Below are 24,103 nucleotides of genomic sequence, written 5' to 3'. Positions count from 1 at the left end.
ACTTCCTTTCTTTCATTCTTCACCCCCCTTGCAATAAAGGCCAACATTCCATTTGTCTTCTGAATTACTTGCTGTACCTGCATACTAACTTTTTGTGTTGCATGTACAAGGACCCCCAGATCCCTCTGTACCTCAGCATTTTGTAATCTCTCCCCATTTAAATAATAATTTGCTTTTCTTTTTTCCTACCAAAGTGGATAACCTCACATTTGCCCACATTATACTCCATCTACCAAATTTTTGCCCACTCACTTAGCCTGTCTATATCCCTTTGCAGAATCTTTGCGTCCTCCTCACAACTTGCTTTCCCACCTATCTTTGTATCATCAGTAAATTTGGTTACATTACACTCGGTCCCTTCATCCAAGTCATTAATATAGATTGTAAATATTTGAGGCCTGAGCACTGATCCCAATGGCACCCCATTAGTTACAGTTTGCCAATCTGAAAATGACCCATTTATCCCGACTCTCTGTTTTCTGTTAGTTCGCCGATCCTCTATCCATGCTAGTATACTACCCCCAACCCCGTGAGCTCTTACCTTGTGCAGCAAACTTTTATGTGGCACCTTATAGAATGCCTTCTGGAAATCCAAATACACTACATCTACTGGTTCCCCTTTATTCACCATACTCGTTACATCCTCAAAGAATTCCAGCCACATTGTCAAATATGATTTCCCTTTCATAAAACCATGCTGAATCTGCTTGACTGTATTATGATTTTCTAAATGTCCTGCTACTTATTCCTTAATAATGGACTCTACCATTTTCCCAATGACAGATGTTAGGCTAACTGGCTTATAGTTTCCTGCTTTCTGTCTCCCTCCTTTCTTAAATAGGAACATTACATTTGCGATTTCCAATCCGCTGGGACCTCTTTTGGTAGATTACAACCAATGCATCCACTATCTCTGCAGCCACTTCTTTTAAAACCATCCGTTCCAGGGGAATTGTCCACCTTTAGTCCCATTAGTTTGCCTAGTAATTTTTCTCTAATGACAGTGATTGTTTTACATTCCCTCCTCCCAATAGCCCATTGATTATCAATTATTGGGGAGCTTTTAGTGTCTTCTACCATGAAGACCGATACAAAATATTTGTTCAAAGTCTCTGCCATTTCCTCATTTCCCATTATTAATTCCCCAGTCTCATCCTCTAAGGGACCACTGTCATCCTCTTATCCTTTTTATATACCTGTCTGTTACTGTCTGTTTTTATATTTCTTGCTAGTTACTCTCATAATTCTTCTCTTTATTATCTTTTTTGTCATCCTTTGCTGGTTTCTAAAAATTTCCCAAGCGTCTGGCCTCCCACTATTCTTTGCAACATTGTATGCCTTTGTTTTCAATTTGATACCATCCTTTACTTCCTTATTTAGCTTCCGATGGTTCATCCTTCTCTTAGAGTCTTTCTTTCTAACTGGAATATATCTTTACTGAGAGTTATGAAACATCTCCTTAAATATTTGCCACTGCTTGTCTACCATCTTACCCTTTAATCTATTTTCCTTGTCCACTTTAGCCAATTGTGCCTTCATACCTTTATAATTGCCTTTATTTAAGTTCAGGACACTAGTTTGACACTAGCTTTCTCACCCTCAAACTGAATTTGAAATTCTAACACGCTATGATCACTCTTCCCAAGAGGATCCTTTACTATGAGATTATTAATTAATCCAGTCTCATTACACATTACCAGATCTACAATTGGAAACTTGGATCACAGCACTACCTCCTGGAGTAATAGGTACTTATGAGTTTTCAACCATATTTTGAACATTAGAAATTTTAGTTATTGAGAAAATCAATGCAAAATGAACATTTTTTTTCCCCAAGAGCATTTTGAGTGAATCGCTTGTTCAGGAAACCATGATGGTAAGATGTAAATGCATCTAAAAATGCAAACATTATATATGTTTACACATTGGCTTTCAATTTTAATTGATAGCGACTTAAAATTGTGAATTCGGAAATAAGATTTCTGGCTAGGAAGTGGCATATACTAGATTGTTACTATACCAGTCAATCTCTGTGGCAATGCACACAGTATGTCAAAGAATATGAACACTTTCGTAGCTGTCTCTGATGCCTCTGTGTTCCTGTTTCTGTCCTTCCTCCACTTTTCTCATTCTCTTCTGTTAGTCTCCCCATAAATATTATTTTTGTTTCTCTTTCTGCCCTCTTCTACTTCTTAGACTTTTTCTTATCTCCTTTGGAGTAGAGGGTACGGCATGGCATGATGCAGAAAGAAACCACCAACGCCTAGAAGCTGCATTTGGGGTGAGGTTTATGGCGACAGTGGTCCTCAGAAGCTTTCTTCACATCTCCTTCCTCAATAACTCATGCATCCCCCAATGCTCACTTCCATCATGTCCCCTACCCCCTTCAGCTTCCCAATATCCATTCACCTTCCTACCACTCCCTCCTTCCAATAAATACTCCTAAAAGTTTCTCCTTTGAACTACCCATTCAACCCCTGTATCCACTCCTCCAGGGGGTTACAGAGATAGGGAGGGGTGTAGGACTGGAGAAGGTTAGAGCGATAGGGTGGGAGAGAGGCCGTGGAGGGATTTTGAGAATTTTGAAATTGAGGCATTGCTTAACTGGGAGCCAATGTAGATCAGCAAGATGGGTGAGCGGGATTCGGTGTGAGTTAGGACAAGGGCAGATGAATTTTAGGCGACCTGAAGTTTATGTAGGGTGGAATGTAGGAGGCTGGGGATGGCAGTTGATATGCAACGATGACAGAAGGGATGAAAATCTTTTCTAATGTAGGGTGGCACTTGCTACACATTGTCCGAGCACATCTGGGACATGGGTTGGAATCCATCCATATCAGATGGATCATAAGTGCTTCCTCATAAATTGCAACTCTTGAGGGGAGGGGTAATCAGGAAACTGCCCCCTCCTCAGAGGCAATTTGGGAACCGGTGATGTCCTCTGGCTTCAAACACCTCTTCTGTCATTGGCTGGTCTGGCTTTTCACTGAATTGGATTGACAGGTCATCGTTGAGGGTGATTGGTATGTGAAGAGAAGGGGGGAGGGATTCTGTGGGAGGCTGGAGTAGACGCAGGTTGTGGGCGGTGTGACCTCCTGATTGCACGCTATCGAGAGGCAAGTGGAAAATGGTTGTCCTTGTGGAGGAATATCCATGGCAATTTGATGATGGGGCTCTTGAGAGCTGTGGTTTGCCCTCTTCCCATTCATTCTCGAGCGGCAGGCCAACCTATTTGGGAATGTGGGCAACAACAGCTTGTATTCATATAGCGCCTTTAACATCCCAAAGCACTTCACAGGAGTATCATGCGATAAAAATTTGACCCCGAGTCGCACAAGTTGGATTTAGCGCAGGTGACCAAAAGCTTGGTCGAAGAGGTCGGTTTTAAGGAACGTCTTGAAGGAGGGGAGAGAGGCGGAGAGACGGAGATGTTTAGTCAGGGAGTTCTAGAGCTTGGGACCCAGGCAGCTGAAGGCACGGCCATCAATGGTGGAGCGATTATAATCAGGGATGCTCAAGAGGGCAGAATTAGAGGAGCGCAGACATCTCCGGTGGGGGGCGGGGGGGTGGTGGCGGTGTGGGGCTGGAGGAGATTACAGAAAGGGAGGGGTGAGGGCCATGGAGGGATTTGAAAATAAGGATGAGAATTTTGAAATCAATGTTGGCAAAGCCACATCGCTTGCCTGTTCCTAGTTGCCCATGAGAAGGTGCACTGCCAATGATGACATTGGGTAGGGAAGTTCAGGATTTTGACCAGCGATGATGAACAAACACCCGAACTATGTCCCGGTCAGGATTGTGTGCGACTTGGGAGGTAAACTGGGAGATGATGGTGTCTGCAAGACATTGGTACTTTTTATTTATGAGGTGTGGCGGGAGATCGTGGCGGAGGTGCGGCAAGTGTTTTTGTGGCCGAGGAGCAGAGAGAAATTGTGGCGGAGGTGCGGCGAATGAGGGTATGGGGCCTTGAAGAGCCGAGGGCCCAGGGGCAGCACGGGCCAGCCCACACTGCAACATGTGTGCGCACTAGGTCCGTGCAGCAGAGCAGGTGGGCAGTCATCCTGGTTAACCCTTGCAACTGGATAAAGGCCTAGCTCTGTCCAGCCAGTGTGGTGGCTGATGTGCAACGGTCACCACACGTTAAAAGTATCCACGCACAGGCATCTTCCACCCCCCCACCTCCCATTTGGAGTTCAAGACTGGAACATCGGGTCCTTCATTGAAACATCTGTGAACTCTCGTGGAAGCAAGTCATCCTCTTGCGAGGGACCGCCTATGACTGACTATGACCACTCCTCCACCACTTTCACGGACTCTCCCCATTCTTAACTTTCCATCCATCCTCCCCATTTTTACTTACTCGCCCACGAGTGGGTGATAAGAGACCAGAGGCCTCCTCAGCCTCAACCATTTCCTCTCCCCCCACATTTCCTATCTGTTTCCCTCAAAAAGGCTTTGTTTGCTTTCAGAATTCAACATAAAAATAAATCACATTAGAGTGAAGGAGGAAACTGCCTGTCTGTTTCCACTCTATTTGCATCTTGCTCTCTCCCATCCCGCCCGTCCCCATCACATAGTCGTTAGAAATTAGACTTGATCTCACAGGTGTAAACAATTAGACTTGACCTTTTATAACTGTCGCAAAGCACAGGTGGAGAAAATTAGTTGGTTTTAAAATTCAAATTTTCTTTAAAATTGAAGCCACAGTACCACTCAGATTGTTTTTCTTTGCCTTACCTCACCCTCCCAAAGGCTGATGCTGGCCCACTGTACAACAGATGCCAGGAACAGATGAATAGGTCCCCTGGCATCTGTTGTACAGTGAGCCAGCATCAGCCGAAGTAACTATTCTTCATCCGTCACCCGGGCCTGGTAAGTGTCTGCAGTGTCACCGCAGAAGTCATCACAGCGGGGTAAAATCCGATTTCCCCCTGATGTCTGCACACGTGTGCGGGGGTGATGATCAGGAATGGGAACCCTGGTGGATTTTTCCCTTCCTTGCCCAGGTGTACTGAGGTGTACCAAGTCTCAATTGCACTCTGTAAGCTACTGCTCTAATATCTTAATGTATTAATCTAGAAATTTTGATGATGTTTCTGCTTGCCCTGCTCCCTGTTCCCAACATTTCAGCCCCGCTCCGTTTTCTGCTATCAATCAAAGTGATGCCTTCACGCTCCAGCTCGACGGCTTTGCATCAACTGACGGAATAATTCCGATTTTCTCCTCAGAGAGAGAAAAGCGTGTCATTATCCCTCCCTCTCACCTTACCCGCGGCTCCCTTCACCCGTAAAAAAAAGGACACCATGACCTAAAGACGGGGAGAGACTCACCCTGAAACCCCCTCAACAAAAAAAAACAACCTCCATACTTTCTCCCAACAGTTTTTTCCCCAAATCGGAACTGTTGTGTACAAAAGAACTTCACGAGGCTGAGTATTGTGAGCTAAACTTAGTGTGACCTTAGTCTTCTTTATTGCAACAGAGTGCCTAAACAACATAGCAGCCAACCTTTTATACTGGCCCTGCACATGTGTGTGCAGGTGACCATTAGGACTCCAACAGTCGCGCCCTCTGGTGGCAAGTATTACAGAGTTACATACATAACATCACTCCCCCCCGAAAGTCTTCGGTACGGGTTATTTACAAGTTGAGGCAATCCGGAGCCCTTCGCTCCCTGGTTGATCATCTAAGTTCAAACCCTGGCATGTGTGAGTTGGCTCGCACCATTGCTACACTGCACCGCGGCTGGTCTGACCGGACTGTCAGAAACAGTGGGTTCACCCTTGCGATTGACAGTGAGGTCGATTGCTGGTTGGGTGTGTGATGGTGGATTGTCGATGGTGATGTCCTCTTCAAGTCGCTCCTGGTTGTCAGTAAATTGCAATTTGATCTGATCTAAATGCTTTCTGCACTATTGGCCATTTAACAGTTTGATTATAAACACCCTATTGCCTTCCTTGTGCCAGCAACCCACTTGGGACCATGACCGTAATTCAGGACAACCACAGGGTTATTAACATCAATGTCACGTGAAACAGCTGCACGATCATGGTACATATTCTGCTGATGTCGCCGGGTTTCCACATGACCATTAAGATCTGGGTAGACTGGGGAGAACCTGGGTTTTGAGGGCTCTCTTCATTAACAATTCTGCCGGGGGATCCCCGGTGAGCGAGTGGGGTCACGTCCGGTAACTGAGCAGAATGCGAGACAAGCAGGTCTGCAGGGAGCCGTCGTCACGCATTTCATGCTCTGCTGATAGTTTGGACTGCCCGTTCCGCTTGACCATTAGACGCGGGCTTAAATGGAGCAGATCTGACATGCTTGATGCCATTGTGGGTCATAAACTCATTGAATTCCGAGCTGGTGAAACACGGTCCATTATCGCTGACAAGGACGTCGGGCAAGCCATGGGTGGCCTGGAGGCTTTCAATGGTGGCTGTGGACATGCTGGATGACATGATTATGCATTCAATCCATTTAGAATAAGCGTCCACAAGTACGAAGAACATCTTTCCTAGAAAGGGGCCAGCAAAATCTACATGGATCCTGGACTACGGTTTGGAGGGCCATGACCACAGATTCAGTGGCGCCTTCCTTGGTGCATTGCTCAGTTGCGAGCAAGTGTTGCACTGATGCACGCATGATTCCAAGTCCGAGTCAATGCCGGGTTACCAAACATGCGACCTGGCAATTGCCTTCATCATGACTATGCCTGGCTGGGTACTGTGTAGGTCGCGTATAAACGTTTCCCTATTTTTTTGGCAAAACCACGCGATTACCCCATAAGAGACAATCTGACTGGATAGACATTTCATCTTTGTGTCGGTGAAATGGCTTAATTTTATCTTGCATTTCCCCGGAATGGCCGACCAGTTCCTATTTAGGACGCAACTCTTTACTAATAATAGCACAGGATCCTGGCTGGTCCAGATCCTGATCTGGCAAGCTATGACAGGTAACCCCTCGCTCTCAAAAGCAACCATGACAAGTAGCAAGTCAGTGGGCTGCGCTATTTCAACCCCAGTGGTGGGTAATGGTAGCCGGCTGAGAGCATCGGCACAGTTTTCAGTGCCTGGTCTGTGGCGGATAACATAGTCATAAGCGGTTAAAGTTAGTGCCCATCTTTGGATGTGGGACGAAGCTTTGGTATTTATACCTTTGCTCTCTGAAAACAGCAAAATGAGCAGCTTGTGGTCAGTTTCAAGCTCAAACCGAAGTCCAACTAGGTATTGGTGCATTTTCTTAACCCCATATACACATGCTAACGCCTCTTTCTCAACCATACTATAGGCTCTCTCAGCCTTAGACAGATTTCTAGATGCGTATGCAACCGGTTGGAGGTTGCCCGATACATTGGCTTGCTGTAACACACAGCTGACCTCGTACGATGAGGCGTCACAAGCTAGCACTAAACGTTTATGTTAAGCTCATAATAAAGTAATGTAACTGAGAACTGTAGACATGAGTAAGTATGACCTTAGTTCCTTTATTCAAACTCCAGAGTGTTGGTACAGCATGGGAGGCCTGCTTATATGCAGTGCTCCCAAGGGATGCTGGGATCCCTTGGGACTCTAACAGGTATGCCCTCTGGTGGTGGTATGTTACAGGTTATCTAGGGTTGCATACATAACATCACTCCCTCCCAAAGTCAATAGTACACTTATTTATAGGGTGAGACGATCTGGGGCTTTTCGCTCCCTTGTCGATCGTTCCGGTACAAATGCAGGTGTGGGTGAGTTGGTTGGTTCTCCGCTGGGCTGCTGGGCAGCTGGCCTTGCCGGGCTGCTGGGGATGGTGAGTTCAGCTTCGTGGTCGACCGGAATGTCGGTTGCCACTTGTGTGTGTTGGAGGGTCGAAGTTGGTAGTGTCCTCTTCTGGTTGCTCACGGCTGTTTGTGAATCGCAGTTTGGTTTGGTCCAAATGCTTTCTGCAAGTTAGTCCATTAGCAAGTTTGACCTGAAACACCCTACTCCCTTCTTTGGCTATGACAGTGCCAGCAAGCCAGTTGGGACCATGTCCATAGTTGAGTATCAATACAGGGTCATTGACTTCAATATCGCATGACAAATTTGCACGATCATGGTACATGCTTTGTTGATGCCGCCTGGCTTTGACGTGATCATGGAGATCAGGGTGGACAAGAGAGAGCCTTGTTTTGAGCGCCCTTTTCATGAGCAGCTCGGCTGGGGGAACCCCGGTGAGCGAGTAGGGTCTGATGCGGTAGCTGAGCAGGACCCGGGACAGGCGGGTCTGCAGGGATCCTTCCGACACACGTTTCAAGCTTTGCTTAATGGTTTGGACTGCCCGTTCTGCCTGGCCATTGGATGCAGGCTTGAAGGGGGCAGATGTGACATGCTTGATCCCATTGCGGGTCATGAATTCCTTGAATTCAGCGCTGGTGAAGCATGGCCCATTGTCGCTGACAAGGACATCAGGCAGGCAGTGTGTGGCGAACATGGCTCGTAGGCTTTCGATGGTGGCAGTGGACATGCTTACAGAAATTATTACACACATTTTGAATAAGCATCCACAACAACCAAAAACATTTTGCCTAGAAACAGGCCCGCAAAGTCAACGTGGATCCTAGACCACGGTTTGGAGGGCCATGACCACAAACTTAGTGGTGCCTCTCCGGGCGCGTTGCTCAGTTGAGAGCAAGTGTTGCATTGCCGCACGCATGACTCCAAATCTGAGTCGATGCCGGGGCACCACACATGGGATCTGGCTACAGCTTTCATCATTACTATGCCTGGGTGGGTACTGTGCAGATCGTGTATGAATGTTTCCCTGCCTTTCTTAGGCAACACCACGCGATTATTCCACAAAAGACAGTCCACCCGTATGGACATTTCATCTTTGCGCCGCAGGAACGGCTTGATCTCATCATGCATCTACGCTGGGACGCTGGACCAGCTCCCATGGAGGACACAGTTTTTTACAAGGGACAGTAAAGGATCCTGGCTGGTCCAGTCCTGATCTGACGGGCTGTAACGGGTGACTTTTCTTTGTCAAATGCATCCATCACCAAGAGCAAGTCTGCAGGCTGTGCCATTTCCACCCCGGTGGTGGGCAATGGTAGCCAACTGAGAGCATCAGCGCAGTTCTCTGTGCTTAGTCTGTGGCGGATTACATAGGTATATGCAGACAGTGTGAGCGCCCATCTTTGGATGCGGGCAGAGGCATTGGTATTAATCCATTTGCTCTCTGAGAATAGCGATATGAACGGCTTATAGTCAGTTTCTAACTCAAACTTGAGACCAAACAGATACTGATGCATTTTTTTCATCCTGTAAACACATGCCAGAGCTTCTTTTTCAATCATGCTGTAGGCCCTTTCGGTCTTGGACAAACTCCTGGATGCATAGGCGACCGGTTGCAATGTTCCCGATTCGTTTGCTTGTTGTAACACACACCCGACCCCGTGCGAAGACGCATCGCAAGCTAGCACTAAACGTTTACATGGGTTATACAGAACAAGCAGTTTGTTGGAACATAACAGATTTCTGGCTTTCTCAAACGCAGCCTCTTGTGATTTCCCCCATACCCAGTCATCTCCCTTGTGTAGCAACACATGTAGAGGTTCTAGCAAGGTGCTTAACCCGGGTAGGAAATTTCCAAAATAGTTGAGGAGTCCCAGGAACAATCTCAGCTCCGTCACGTTCTGTGGTCTCGGCGCATTCTTGATGGTCTCCATCTTGGTGTCGGTGGGTCTGATGCCGTCTGCCGCGATTCTTCTCCCTAAGAACTCGACTTCTGGCGCCAGGAAAACAAACTTCGAACATTGCCGCGGCCGATCGAATCCCAAACGGGCATCTATTGTAGATGAACAGACCTTTGTGCGTTTTGATGCAGGTGAGGCCTTTCGAAGATTCCGCCAGCTCCTGCGTCATGTAGGTTGAGGTCAGGTCCAACTTGGTGAATGTCTTTCCTCCAGCCAGGGTCACAAATAGGTCGTCTGTCTTGGGTAGCAGATACTGGTCCTGTAGCGAAAAACGGTTAATCGTTACTTTATAGTCCCCACAAATTCCGACCGTGCCATCGCCTTTGAGAACCGGAACAATCGGACTGGCCCACTCATTGAACTCCACCAGCACGATAATGCCTTCTCGCTGCAGCTTGTCCAGCTCAATTTCCACTTTCTCTTGCATCATATATGGCACCGCCCGTGCCTTGTGGTGGATGGGTCGTGTACCGGGAAACAAGTGGATCTGCACCTTCGCCCCCGAGAAACTTCCGATGCCTGGCTCAAACAGTGACGGAAACTTGCTCAGAACCTGGGCACATGAGGCGTCTTCAGCAAACGAAAGCACTTGGATGTCGTCCCAGTTCCAGCGGATTTTTCCCAGCCAGCTTCTGCCGAACAGTGTGGGGCCTTCTCTTGGTACAATCCATAGTGGGAGTTTGTGCACTGCTCCATCTTCGGAGACTTTTACTGCTGCGCTGCCAATAACAGGGATCAGCTCTTTAGTGTAAGTTCTTAGCTTGGTATGAATGGGGCTAAGCTTGGGCCTGTGTGCCTTGTTGCACCACAGCTTGTCGAAGGTCTTTTTGCTCATGATGGACTGACTCGCACCCGTGTCCAATTTCCATGGATACTGGAATTCCATCCAGTTCGACTTTTAGCATGATCGGTGGACATTTCATGGTGAAGGTGTGTACCCCGTACACTTCTGCCTCCTCGGTTTGAGTCTCTAGTTCAGCCTGATCTGCCATGGATTGATCCTCCTCTGCAATGTGGTGATTTGCAGGGTTCGCAGCTCGCCTGCACATTCGCTCAAGGTGTCCCATTGTTCCACAGCCTTTGCTCACATAGTGTTTGAAGCGGCATTAATGGGCTCGATGATCACCTCCGCAGTGCCAACAAGGTGTTAACTGCCTCGCATTAAAGTTTGATGGTGGACTCTGGGTCATCTGAGGTCATGCAGCTGCAGGCGTGTACATTCTGCCACATGCATTACTGCCTGAAAACGACATTACTTTATGTACAGTACTTGCCGAAACCACTTTGTGCTGCGAAATTTGTTTGGTGTTATCGCTGGTGGACATAAATGCCTGGGCTATCATTATGGCTTTGCTCAGGTTCGATGTTTCAACCGTCAATAGTTTGCGAAGGATAACCTCATGGCCAATGCCAACCACAAAGAAGTCTCTTAGCATTTGCTCAAGGACTCCATTGAATTCGCGATGTCCTGCAAGGCGCCTTAGTTCAGCGACGTAGCTCGCCACTTCCTGGCCTTCAGACCGTTGACACGTGTATAATCGATACCTTGCCATCAGAACGCTTTCCTTCGGAGTTAGGTGCTCCCGGACTAGCATACACAGCTCTTCATACGATTTGGTTGTTGGTTTCACCGGAGCTAGAAGATTCTTCATGAGGCCATAGGTTGTTGCCCCACAGACGGTGAGGAGGATTGCCCTTCGTTTAGCAGCTTTCTCGTCCCCTTCCAGCTCATTGGCCACGAAGTATTGGTCGAGTCGCTCCACGAAGGCCTTCCAATCTTCCCCTTCTGAGAATTTCTCCAAGATATCAACAGTTCTCTGCATTTTTGCGTGATTGTTCTTTATCTTGTCGCCAGTTGTTAAGCACCAGAGTGTTGGTGCAGCATGGGAGACCTGCTTATATACAGTGCTCCCAAGGGATGCTGGGATCCCTTGGGACTCCAACAGGTATGTCCTCTGGTGGCGGTATGATACAGGTTATCTAGGGTTGCATACGTAACAGTTTACATGGGTCATCTATACAAGTAACTTATTTGAACATAGCAGGTTCCTAGCCTTCTCGAAGGCTGTGTCTTGAGATTTGCCCCAAACCCAATCGTCACCCTTATGTAGCAACATGTGCAAAGGCTCTAACAACGTGCTTAACCCGGGTAGAAAGTTATCGAAATAGTTGAGGAGTCCCAGGAACGAACGCAGCTCCGTCGCGTTCTTTGGTCTGGGTGCATTCTTGATGGTCTCTGTCTTTGCGTCCATGGGCCTGATGCCGTCTGCTGCAATCTTTCTCCTCAAAAATTCGACTTCTGGCGCCAGAAAAACATACTTGGAATGTTTCAGCCTGAGTCCCACTCTGTCTAGGTGACTTAGAACCTCTTCCAGGTTACATAGATGTTTGATGGTGTCACGACCAGTGATCAGGATGTCGTTTTGAAACACAACGGTGTGCGGACCAGATTTCAGCAAACTCTCCATGTTTCTCTGGAAAATGGCTGCAGCTGAGCGAATGCCGAAAGGGCAACTGTGGTATAACAACAGCCCTTTGTGTGTGTTGATGCACGTTAGTCTTTTCGAAGATTCTGCCAGCTCCTGTGTCATGTAGGTGGAGGTTAGGTCCAACTTGGAGAGCGACTTCCACCCGCTAACGTTACGAATATGTAATCCACCTTGGGCAGCGGGTACTGGTCCTGTAACGAGACTCGATTGATCGTTACCTTGAAGTCTCCGCAGATTCTGTCTGTGCCATTGCTTTTCAACACCAGAACAATTGCACTGGCCCACTCGTTGAACTCGACTGGCGATATGATTCCTTTGCGTTGGAGATTGTCCAGTTCGATCTTGACTTTCTCCCTCATCATGTACGGACCACCCGAGCCTTGTAATGGACGGGCCGTGCATCGGGGCCTAGATGGATCTGTACCTTGGCGCCTGTGAAGTTGCCGATGCCTGGTTCGAATAGCAAGGGAAACTTGCTCAGCACTTGAGCACACGAGGCGTCATCCACTGAAGATAGTGCTTTGATTCGTTCCAATTCCATCTAATCTTTTCTAGCCAGCTTCTGCCGAACAGCACTGGACCATTGCCTGGAACAATCCACAATGATAAGTCATGCACAGCTCCATCATACGATACCTTCACTGCCGCTCTTCCAATGACTGGTATGAGCTCTTTGGTGTAGGTAAGCAGCTTTGCATTAATCGGGCTCAGTTTGGGCCTTTGTGCTTTATTGTCCCACAGTTTCTCGAAAGCCTTCTGGCTCATTATTGACTGACTCGCACCTGTGTCCAACTCCATGCATACTGGAATTCCATTTAATTTGACTTTCAGTATTATAGGAGGGCTCTTGGTGGTGAAGGTATGTACCCCATACACTTCTTCCTCGGGTTGAGTTGCCTGTGCTGTGTGACCCGCGCCGGATCGATCATCCTCTGCCACGTGGTATGTCGCAGCACGTTTGCACATTCACTGGAGGTGCCCCATCATTGCGCAACCTTTACACACGTAGTGCTTGAATCGACATTGATGGGCCCGATGATTACCCCTGCAGCGTCAACACGGTGCTAAAGGATTCACATTCACCCCCGATGGCGGATTCTGAGTCATCACAGGTCTTACAGCCGCAGACGTATAGGCCCTGCCATATGCAGTTCAGCCTGCTAGCGACGTCATTTTATACACAGTATTTGCCGGTGAACTTCGCTGTTGAGAAGATATCTGTTTGGTGTTATCGTCCATGGCCATGCCTGCCTGGGCGATCGCGATGGCTGTGCTCAAGTCTAGGGTTTTGGCAGCCAGCAGCTTTCGAAGAATGACCTCCTGGCTGATGCCCAGCACGAAAAAGTCCCGCAGCATTTGCCCCAACGCAGCTCCAAAATCGCAAGGTCCCACGAGGCGTCTCAGGTCGGCGACATAATCTAGCATATCATGGCCCCTGGAGCGATGGTGCGTGTAAAAACGATATTTGCCATGAGGATACTCTCCTTCGGCTTGAGGTGATCCCGAACCAACATGCACAACTCTGTATATTCCTTCTCTGTTGGTTTTGTTGGTGTGAGCAGATTCTTGATGAGGCCGTATATTTTAGGCCCACAGACGGTGAGGAGAACCTCCCTTCGCTTGGCCATGTTAGTGTCTCCTTCCAGCTTGTTGGCCACGAAGTACTGGTCGAGACGCTCAACGAAGGCTTCCCAATCATCACCCTCTACGAATCTCTCTAAAATTCCAACGGCAGCCATGGTTGCGTGAAGGTTGGTATTCTGTTACTCGTCGCCAATTGTTTTATATAGAAGAACTCCACAAGGCTGAGTACTGTGAGCTAAACTTAGTGTGACCTTAGTCTTCTTTATTGCAACTCCAGAGTGCCTAAACAACATGGCAGCCAACCTTTTATACTGGCCCTGCATGAGTGTGTAGGTGACCATTAGGACTCCAACAGTCACGCCCTCTGGTGACAAGTATTACATAGTTACATACATAACAGGAACCACCAAAAAAAACACATACGCAACTACTTCTGGATCATTGGCAGCATTTTGAATGTTAGAAATTTCAGTTAATGAGATTAAAAAGGACAGATCAGCAATAGAACAACCATAATGGTGGTTTCCTTGCCACATTAATGCAATGCAAACCCAAGATTGTGAGTTTGATCTTACAATCAAAAATCTGTGTGCTTCGCAAAGCAGTTTAATCAGGACAGCGGTGTGCCGCTTGTGTAATATTATCTTACTTCTGTTGTTTGATACCACATTCTTAGTGCAACCTGACCGCCCCATACATTTAATTAATTTAACTGAGTCATCTTGCAATTTCAATACCTAGCCTTTCTAATCACCATTTCCAGGTGTTCTTGGCGCAGATGCTAAATAATAAAATGCAATATAATATAGAGAGTATTATTCGAGGGATGAAACATCATATATGCATTCAATCGTTTTCCTGAATTATGAGAACACAGTACACTGCCATTGCACAGTTCAATAAAATATCCAATTTTCAATGAAATAAGTAGTTCCTCAGACACTTGGGGACCGAAATTCTCCAGGGAGCACTAAAGGGGCGCTAACAGAAGGCGCCCGGGGTGGGGGGGGCGCTACCGGCTCCCGCGAAATTGTGCGGGAGGTAGTGGAGGCGTGAATGCAGTAGTGCCATGCCCCCGCTGGTAGTGCCACGCCCCCTCCGTCTCTGGCAATGGCGTAATCACTGTGTGCGCCTACCCCTTTTCACCCCACGGCGGCCCCTTTCTGCCCCGCAGCGGAAATTGGGCACTGCCCCAAGAGGCCACCATGGGCAATGCCTGCGCCAGCCTCGTGGGCCACAAACCGGGCCAGGCACCTATCACAGGGCAAAAGTTAAAAGGAAGGTGCGCTGTGTCATGCGCCGCCATTTTCTTTTCACCCCTTACTGTGCGGGCCGCTGCCCAACATTGCCGCCGGGTCCGGGCCGTGATCACGCAGCCCGGCATTGTGCTTCATTTCCTGTGAGGGGCGGTAGTGAATTTTGGCCCCCTGTTCTTTATATTCAGTTGTATTATAATCTGAGCGGTATTCTCACGTGATTAATATTATACTTTAAGTTGGATATAGAAGGAAATTAGATAAAAGTTCCCTGACTTCATTAATAGCAATTTACAGTTTTGTCCTGGCCTGGGCATTATTTTGTCAGTAGTTGTTACTTTCAGAAAAATGCTGACAATTATGGAATATTCAAGCCTTTTTGCTGTGCAGGGCCACATAAGCAAAATATTTTTTTAAACTTGCCAACTTGACAGTTCTTACAAAGTTCTGCCAAGTGCAAATAGATACAGTATTGAACAATATCACTTTATTCGATTTAAATAGTCTTAAGAAATACTGCAAAATCATTATTAGGGGTGTCTTTGGTTAACTTTTTTGTTGTTTGCATTAACAAAATTACATTGTACTGATTCATCTGTTTAAAAACCATGGCGCACAATTTTGTTAGTGGGTCATAATTAATAAAAATGGGTAGTTTCCTTTTATGAACAAAGAGAAACAAAGTTGCAACAAAAATGTAAAAAAAGCAAGAGAAATTTTAAAAAGTTGACGTATAGCAAATTATAATTCTTTGTAATCATCTAATTTGTGAAAGATATAACTCAGTCTTTAACAAATCAAAATGTTTGAAGACTGTTAATCTTGTAATTTAATACATACAATTATTGTTATACTATGTTTGTTGGGCCACTCTACAAATTTATCAAAACTTAAAAAAATGACAACTGCAAATATAGTAGAACATATATTTTAACTAAATAATAAAGAAAAAGGTTTAAATATTGGACCATTTTGGCTCAAGGGGCCTATAGCTTATTATTGTGAAACAGCATCTTCAAACTGTTTAAATTCTAGATAGTCATTAATTAAATACATAAAGTTTTATTTCAAACAATTCGTTTGTATTTCTGAGTAGCATATAAAGCATTTATAAAGAACTTGATATGGAGATTATAGAATTATACATTTGTAAAGTAGCAAAGAACCTTTCTGACATATCTTAACATTACAGAATGATTTCAGGAAGCAGTAAGAGAAATTTAAAGCAATTTATTGCTTTCAAATAGGAAGGATGTATCAGAGAGCAAATGTGTCTCTCTCCATTTACTCAAAGGTTCATAGCAGCCAATTTATTTATTGATTAAACTGATATCCGATCCTTTTGCTTTATAAGTTAAACATTAGCTTCCAGATATCAGTAATGTCCAATAGCAGAACATGAGTAAATCTCCAGAAATACTGCCAACAATAATCTAATATTATCACATATATGTCTCCTGCAGCAGTGTCTCAGTAAAATTGATGTTCAATTGCAAAAGATTATAATATAAAATCTGATGAATTTGCATTATTCCTGTATAAAGTTCAACAACCACAATGTATTTGTACAAATGTACTTACCTATGTGACCAGGAATCTTCTTTCCTTTGTGACCAAAGCAGATAGTAACATTGATACACACAACAGGCTTCCCGTTCTCAAAACATTCCATTTGTGTATGGTTGATTGAAGGAGGCAGTCGCAGGAAGGCTTCAACAACCACAACAGGTCTGCTTCTGCAATGCACGGAGAACAACAATTACCAGTCAGAATATACTGAAATTAGTCAATTCTATTATCCTGATTAAAACTGGAGCAGTAATTTAGTAAATAGCTTGTCACAGCTCCTTCAAAACAATGAATACATAACTTTAGGAAATGTATTAGGTGATTGCAAATAAAAGATTGGGATACTAAAAGATTTTGAGAGAGTTCTCCATGCTGATTTGCACACAATTTTGCTATTTTAGTCTATGCACTGAGAAGCAAGAAGTCTCTCCTGCACAGCAGGCTGGACAATAAAAGCTGATCAGAATTAAATTCCCTAAATCAACTGGGAGCTACAATCAGGAGCTATTTAAGCACTGTTAAAGCAAAAAGCTAATTGATCATTGAACACATTGCTGTAGTTTTGGGCATTATTGATTGAAAAAGCCAATTTGGTCGGCCAGGGGATGCAAGCCATACTGCAAGCACATGAGGAGAGAGAGACTAAACTTTAAAGAACAGATGGCTACCTTCCTAGAAGTGCCGAGTACACCAAGCATAAGAGGAGGTAGGTTAAAGCAGCCAACACCAGTCAATCAGCACAGTCTCAGATGTGGATGGCCTACCTGCAGACCCCTGGCATTGCATAGCACAGAGAGGGCTGGAGCCACGAGAATCCCAGCAGGCTGTCAGTAAACCCTGCAGCCAGCCAACACACTTGTTCCTTCCACAAAGGAATTATTTAGAAAGAGTGGCAGGTTAGGTCAGAAACAAAATACATGCATCAAGGGGCAGCATTATGCCAACTCAATCTGTCAACATTCACACATTACACAATAGAGGAAGCAAATGCCCTGCAATCAACTGGAGCATTGTGCTGAGTATTTATTTGTCATTGCTTACAATATAGCAGCACAAAATGGCAATAAATGCCACTTGAATAGATGAGCATGAAAATGTAGGACAAGAGGCTTGGACACAATTACTTAGCAGATGTGATTTGAGCCTTTACAATATGGTGTAGCATTGGCACTCCTTAGATGCCATCCTGACCTTGCTGCATTGTTGGTACAACTGTTAATTGCTCACTGGCATTTTCACCCTCTTAATTTGGCGTGGCTTTGCCACTCTAAACATCAATATGCATGTTGAGGCTTCTTTTCAGGACAGTGAAAGGAGAATGCAACAGACAATAATTATTCTGGAAACCCTGGGGATGGGTTGTCCTGTAGCTCTCCCCAAATAGTCCATACATGTGAACTAGTGCTTCAAGATACCAATATTTTTGGTTGTAGTTTGCATTTTGTTTCAACTGCACTTTGCTTCTGTCTATATTAGCGTATGGAGCCATGGGTGCATAGGACAACTTCGATCTTACTAATGCCACCCTTCCATTCTTTCTTCCCCTTAAAATAGGGGTAGCATAGATCATTGCCTTAAATTAAAGGCATTGTGACAGCTTCCAAGGAAATAATCATTGACCTGCATGTGCTGGTAGTCACATACTATGTCCACACTAAAATTTTAAAAATCTTTGTGCCGTACAATAGCAGTTGCTATATATATGGTCTTTGTGGTCTCCTGAACTCATGCGGTCACCTCAGGGGGTTGGGAGACAAATTATCTAGATTTTCTTTTTTCCCTGATTGGCCTTGTTTTTTTTTGCCTCTTCCAGGAGATTACATGACTGATAGTGGGCATATGTGTGGGTGTGTATGTGTACCTAATCGTGATGCTCCAGGCATTGTGGTTGTGAGAGGCAGTCTCGATGGATCAACTGGTCTTTTCCTGCCCATCGATTTTGCAGATTCGTATATAGGGTGGAGAATTGAACCCAGGACCTTTTGATTCTCTAGACTCTGCAAAAGGTAAGAGTTCTGTAGCTTTGCTGAATAATGCATCTATTATTTCCTTGTGGGTAGCAAACTGAATGACACTATAGATGCCTCTGTTCTAGCCTGGAAGGTGGCATAAACATTTAGAGCCGTGATGACCTTGATGGCTGGTAATGCCTTCCTTCCTACATTACAACAGTGACTACACTTCAAAAGTACTTAATTGGCTGTAAAGTGCTTTGTGACGTCCTGACGAAAGACGCAAGATAAATGCAAGTCTTTCCTTCTTATGTTTGGGGTTGTCTGCATGTCTTCTTGAAGCAGATGCATAACTGTGCACCGTCTCCTTGATAAACCTGCATCTGTGTCAACAATAATCCTCCACCAGTCCCAGGCAGCTGTGCCCGAGAATGCAATAGCATGCAAAGCACCGGTTGCGACATTTGGTATTCCTGGCAGCCCTTCTCTACTCCGACTCATCCTGGCATCATGCTTTACTCCTACAGCAATTTTTATACTTCAATGACTGGGAAGTGTGATTGGCTATCAATAGTTAAACCAAAAATGCCCCCTGATATAATGTGGTATATTATAAACTACTTGAAGAAGTCGCAATACAACACATAGAATTTTATTAATAACATGGTACAAAAGAACATTTTTAAAAGTTACATTCACAGGATAAATTAACTCAATATATATACCTGCTGTGCACCTAATTTTCAGTTATTTAGTGTATGGATGGCATTCAGTGGAATGGTCTCTCCAAAAGCCTCTCAATTGAGCTTTCATAATCGATAACAGTTCTTACATCTCTCCTTATTTAATCCAAGAATGCAATACTTGAACCATGTACACTCAAAATTCCTCAACACTCCTCCAATTCTGGCCTCTTGCTCATTCCTGATTTTAATCACTCCACCATTGGCAGCCGTGTCTTCAGCTGCCTTAGCCCAAAGCTCTAGAATTACCCCACTAACATTCTCCGCCCCTCTACTTCTCTCTCCTCCTTAAGCCCTACCTATTTGACCAAGCTTTTGGTCATCAGCCCTAATATTTCCTTATGTGGCTCGGTGTCAAATTTTGTTTGATACCACTCCTGTGAAGTGCCTTGGGGCGTATTACAGGTTGGATCTCTCTGGTCCAGGATTATCTGGTCCGGAAACATCTGTGGTTCGGCTTCAGCATTGGCATCGGTTTCCCGTACTTCCTGGCTCTCAGTGATCAGTGCGCAACTGCCGCTTTGCATGGGTGGCGTCCCAGTTTCCCGTGCTTACTGGCTCTCAGTGTTCATTGCTATGGAGAGACAGAGCAAGGCCCAAGTTTCACAGCCTGAGCCAGAACGTGGCAGAGACGTTCAGGACTTCCCGTGGTTCAGAGAATTTTCTGTTCCGGCACCGGTCAAGTCCCAAGGGTGCCGGACCAGAGAGGTCTAATCTGTACTACATTAAAGGCGCTATATAAATACAAGTTTTTGTTGTTGTTGATTGGGCAATGTAGGTCAGTATTGCATTTGCTTTGTTGGTTGCTGTTCTGCAATGACTGGATATGCTTAAAGGTAGATCTCAGCATTGCTGGCATATTTAATTCAACCTCTTCCCCAATCAGTTCAACACCATTGAGTATATTATTTTTCTTTCATGCGCAACACTTTACATTATCTGCATTCAAATTCATCCACTGTAATTCTGCCCACTTACAAATTTTGTCCGGGTCCTTCTGCAATTCTTGCTGCTTCATTGGACTCAGGTGCCCTCCTCTTAATTTGCAAACATCTTTGAATTTGACCAGCTTGCATTGTATTTCTGAATCCCAGGTAATTTATATAGATTAGACACAGTAGAGGCCCAGCAGCACTTTATTTAGTGCAGCCTCCTAGCTTGATATCACTCTCTTCACTAGGACCTGCTGCCTCCTCTCTTTCAACTAATCCACCTCAACATTTTGCTTATAATACCCACTGCCCTAATCTTGAAGTCTGGAAATCCCTGTGCACTATATCATAGGGCTTGCCAATGTTCAATTGAGATGTCACTTGCTCAAAAATACAAAAAGGTTGATCAGATGCTTTATAATTTGCAGTAAAAAAAAGTTAAGAAGCTTTGTGAACAGAATAAAAGCAGATTATTGTATTTGAGAAGCATGCTATTTTATTCATTATATCCTGAATAAAAAAGGCATTGAAAGCAAACAGCTCATATAGTGGTGCAGAACAGCAAACGTACTGCTTGCTGCAAACTATCAGCATAAATCACCCTACATTGAAAGCAAAAAATCTGTAGGCTTAATTTCTGAAGTTCAAATAGCATATTGTACAGCATGAGGTCACTGCTTTATATTTTGTTAATAAAGCATTACTATTTTCCATTTGCCCAAATTACCTTTCACAATAATAATGACTCAATCTTACCTGAGCAACACAACAGTATCGGACATAAAGGCACCAACTGCTACATCTGTGAAGAAGAAAAGATTGATGAATGTCATTAGCTCTAAGGAATCAGATTTCAGGCAAATTCACCTTTCAAAGTAGCATTAAAATACTATTTAGAACATAAGAAATAGGAGCAGGAATAGGCCATTCAGCCCCTCGAGCCTGCTCCGCCATTCAATATGATCATGGCTGATCCTCTATCTCAACTCCACTTTCTTGCACTATTCCCATATCCCTTGATTCCCTTAATATCCAAAAATCTATCAATCTCTGTCTTAAACATACCCAATGACTGAGCTTCCACAGTCCTCTGGAGTAGAGAATTCCAAGGATTCACCACCCTCTGATGAAGTTTCTCCTCATCTCAGTCCTAAATGGCCAAATTATTCTGAGACTGTGACCCCTGGTTCTAGACTCCCCAGCCAGGGGAAACATTCCTCCTGCTTCTACCCTGTCAAGCCATGTAAGAATTTTGTATGTTTCAATGAGATCAGCTCTCATGCTTCTAAATTCTAAAGAATATAGGCCTAGTCTACTCAATCTCTCCTCATAGGACAAAACCCCCATCCCAACAATCAGTCTGATGAACCTTCATTGCAATTCCTCTATGGCAAGTATATTCTTCCTAAGGAGACCAAAACTATATACAATTCTCCAAGTGTGGTCTCACCAGGGCCCTATACAATTGCAGTGAGACATATTCGCTTTTATACTCAAATCTTCTTGTAATAAAGGCCAACATCCTATTTGTTGTCTTAATTGCTTGCTGTACCTGCATGTTAACATTTAGTGATTTGTGTACAAGGTCACCCAGGTCCCTCTGAACACCAACATTTCCCAATCTCTCACTATTTAAAAATACTCTGCTTTTCTATTTTTCCTACCAAAGTGGATAATTTTACATTTCTCCACATGATATTCCATTTGCCATGTTCCTTCCCAGTCACTTAACCTGTCTATCACCTCTTGAAGCCTCTTTGCATCCACCTTACAACTTACATTCCCACCTAGCTATTTGGCCATTATTAATCGGAAGGGCAGGAATGAATGGCTCTAAACTCATCGATCATTCAAAACTTCCATATGGATTCAGCAATCTGAAACCAAATTCATACTTAACAGAAAACTGCTTTCTTATACCCGACAATAGATATAATAGTTTCTACTGAACTATATACTTCAAAATTCTGCTCCAGATCAAGGCAGAAAGCCAGTGGATTTCTGGATTGGGGAGCAGAAAATAGGATGAAACCTAGTCCTCTGCCTGCTTTTTAGATCTTTGTAGGGAAGGGGTGTATGCAGATCTTCTGTCCACCCACCTCTATGTCAAGGGACTGTGTCTGAGAGAGTTCCTGGGCAACCCCAGGAATTCCACCCAATCCAACCTTATAATTTTGCGAGCTGAGATCTGGTAAGAGTTTCATTGAGGCCTATGAAAAGGCCCCAAATGCGCTGTTGACAAGGGTAATTTATCGCTGCAGAGATCAACAACCTTTGTAGTACCTGCAAATGGCTACCTTTGGAGTAGAAGATTTTTTTTAATGCTGCTGCTTCTTTGGCCAGGAAGAGTCTCAGTAGGACATGTAGCAGAGTGGCCCACAACTGTTCAGCCTTTCAATGATGGATTGAGGTAAGCTTGTTTGTGACCCACCCAGGTCATGCAAATGACACCAATCCCAAACTCATCATTTGCATGATGGCACTCATTAGAGTAGGCTCAACTTTCTCCTGCCCTTACTTCTAGCAGAACTTCAAAGGAGGCAAAACCCAATCAACATCCCAAAATCTGATTCCTACCCGCCAGATATGGCTCTGCCCTACCGGACCAATGAAGTTTCAGGATCATGTATTTAAACCTTATGCAGTAACTTAATAGATTTAATAGCCAGATGCTCTTTTAAACAGAACTCTGAAAGAATTACACTTAGGATCCTAAACTAACCTCCAAACTGAATCTTGTCTCAAAATATCCATACTTGTGAAGAAAGCATAGAGCAAATAAATCAAAATGAATAAAATTCCATAGCTATAAAGCTGGTGTTTACAAATTCCTCTTTTTGAAACTCTAAAAAAGTATGAGTAAAATGTATGCCAGGTCAGGATAAAAAAAATACACCAATAAACGATTCACCCATGTTTAACGATGATCTGATCATCACAGTGGTGGTTTTGCGTGTCACATTTTAGAAATGCAATTTCATAAGCAATAACAAGAGGTAGTCAACGCTAATCTATTGTAGAGGTGTATCAGCTACAGCTTCTGCACCCTGCTTATTGTTAATTCCTCCTTTCCATGGGGAAAGTGACAATGGTCCCTTGGAAACAAACCATTTATCACTTTGATACACGTATGCAACCACCTGATGTTTCCTCTGGTGGCTTAGCAAGATCCAATAGTAGTAGCTCCTCTCTAGTTGACTTTAAAATGTACAATAGATTACTGATAAGTTTTTGCTGCTCAGCTGCAACATTAAATTCAAAACAACAAATCTTGGACATTTCCAAATAAGTATATTTCTTAAATCAAAAAGCACTGAATTAAGTGAGAGTAAAGAGAAACCAAATATTTTGAGTTGCAAAGTATATTTATAAAAATCTGAAAATTACCTGAAAAACCATTATCATCTGCATCTATACCTCCAGATATGGACTGGCCAAATGCATGCAATGTATTACTAATCCGATGTCCATGGATTCGCTGTAAAAGTTTGAAAATGTAACAATGAAACAACACTAAATCGGGTGATCGATTCAACTCCACAGCCTTGCCATTTGCAATATTTCTTCCCCACTTCGGTTGCCCCAGAGACTGCCACTCTATGCTCCAATAGCTCTCCAACACTCGCCTCAGCTATCCCTCGCCCTCCCCTCCCCAGGCGGACTACCCGAAAAAATAGTCTAACCATGGAAGCATATGCTAGTGACAAACAGTACTCGCAAGATCCACCAAAGATGCACCAAGAGTCCAGAAGTGGAAAATCCGAGAGAGCAATCTTTTCCCACTCTACTGGCATGGTACTTAACTGAAAAATGACAAACTTGTTCACTGTTGGTCTATGACAATTAAATCTGGGA

The 24,103-nt window shown here is 44.5% G+C and overlaps 1 protein-coding gene across 1 annotated transcript in view; it reads right to left on the bottom strand.

Annotated features, from left to right (window-relative positions):
- Positions 1-24,103, bottom strand: part of itga4 (integrin alpha 4) — a 185,843-nt gene that overhangs the window by 100,944 nt on the left and 60,796 nt on the right. The window contains exons 12-14 of the mRNA XM_070875800.1: positions 23,636-23,726; positions 21,005-21,050; positions 16,634-16,788 (exon numbers count right to left, since the gene is read on the bottom strand). Of these exons, the coding sequence (XP_070731901.1) occupies positions 16,634-16,788; positions 21,005-21,050; positions 23,636-23,726 (292 nt within the window). The remainder of the gene's footprint in view (positions 1-16,633; positions 16,789-21,004; positions 21,051-23,635; positions 23,727-24,103) is intronic.

This window comes from Pristiophorus japonicus, chromosome 3 (assembly GCF_044704955.1).
Source record: "Pristiophorus japonicus isolate sPriJap1 chromosome 3, sPriJap1.hap1, whole genome shotgun sequence".
NCBI classification, from domain to species: domain Eukaryota; kingdom Metazoa; phylum Chordata; class Chondrichthyes; family Pristiophoridae; genus Pristiophorus; species Pristiophorus japonicus.
This window is presented reverse-complemented; position numbering and strand designations above follow the sequence as displayed.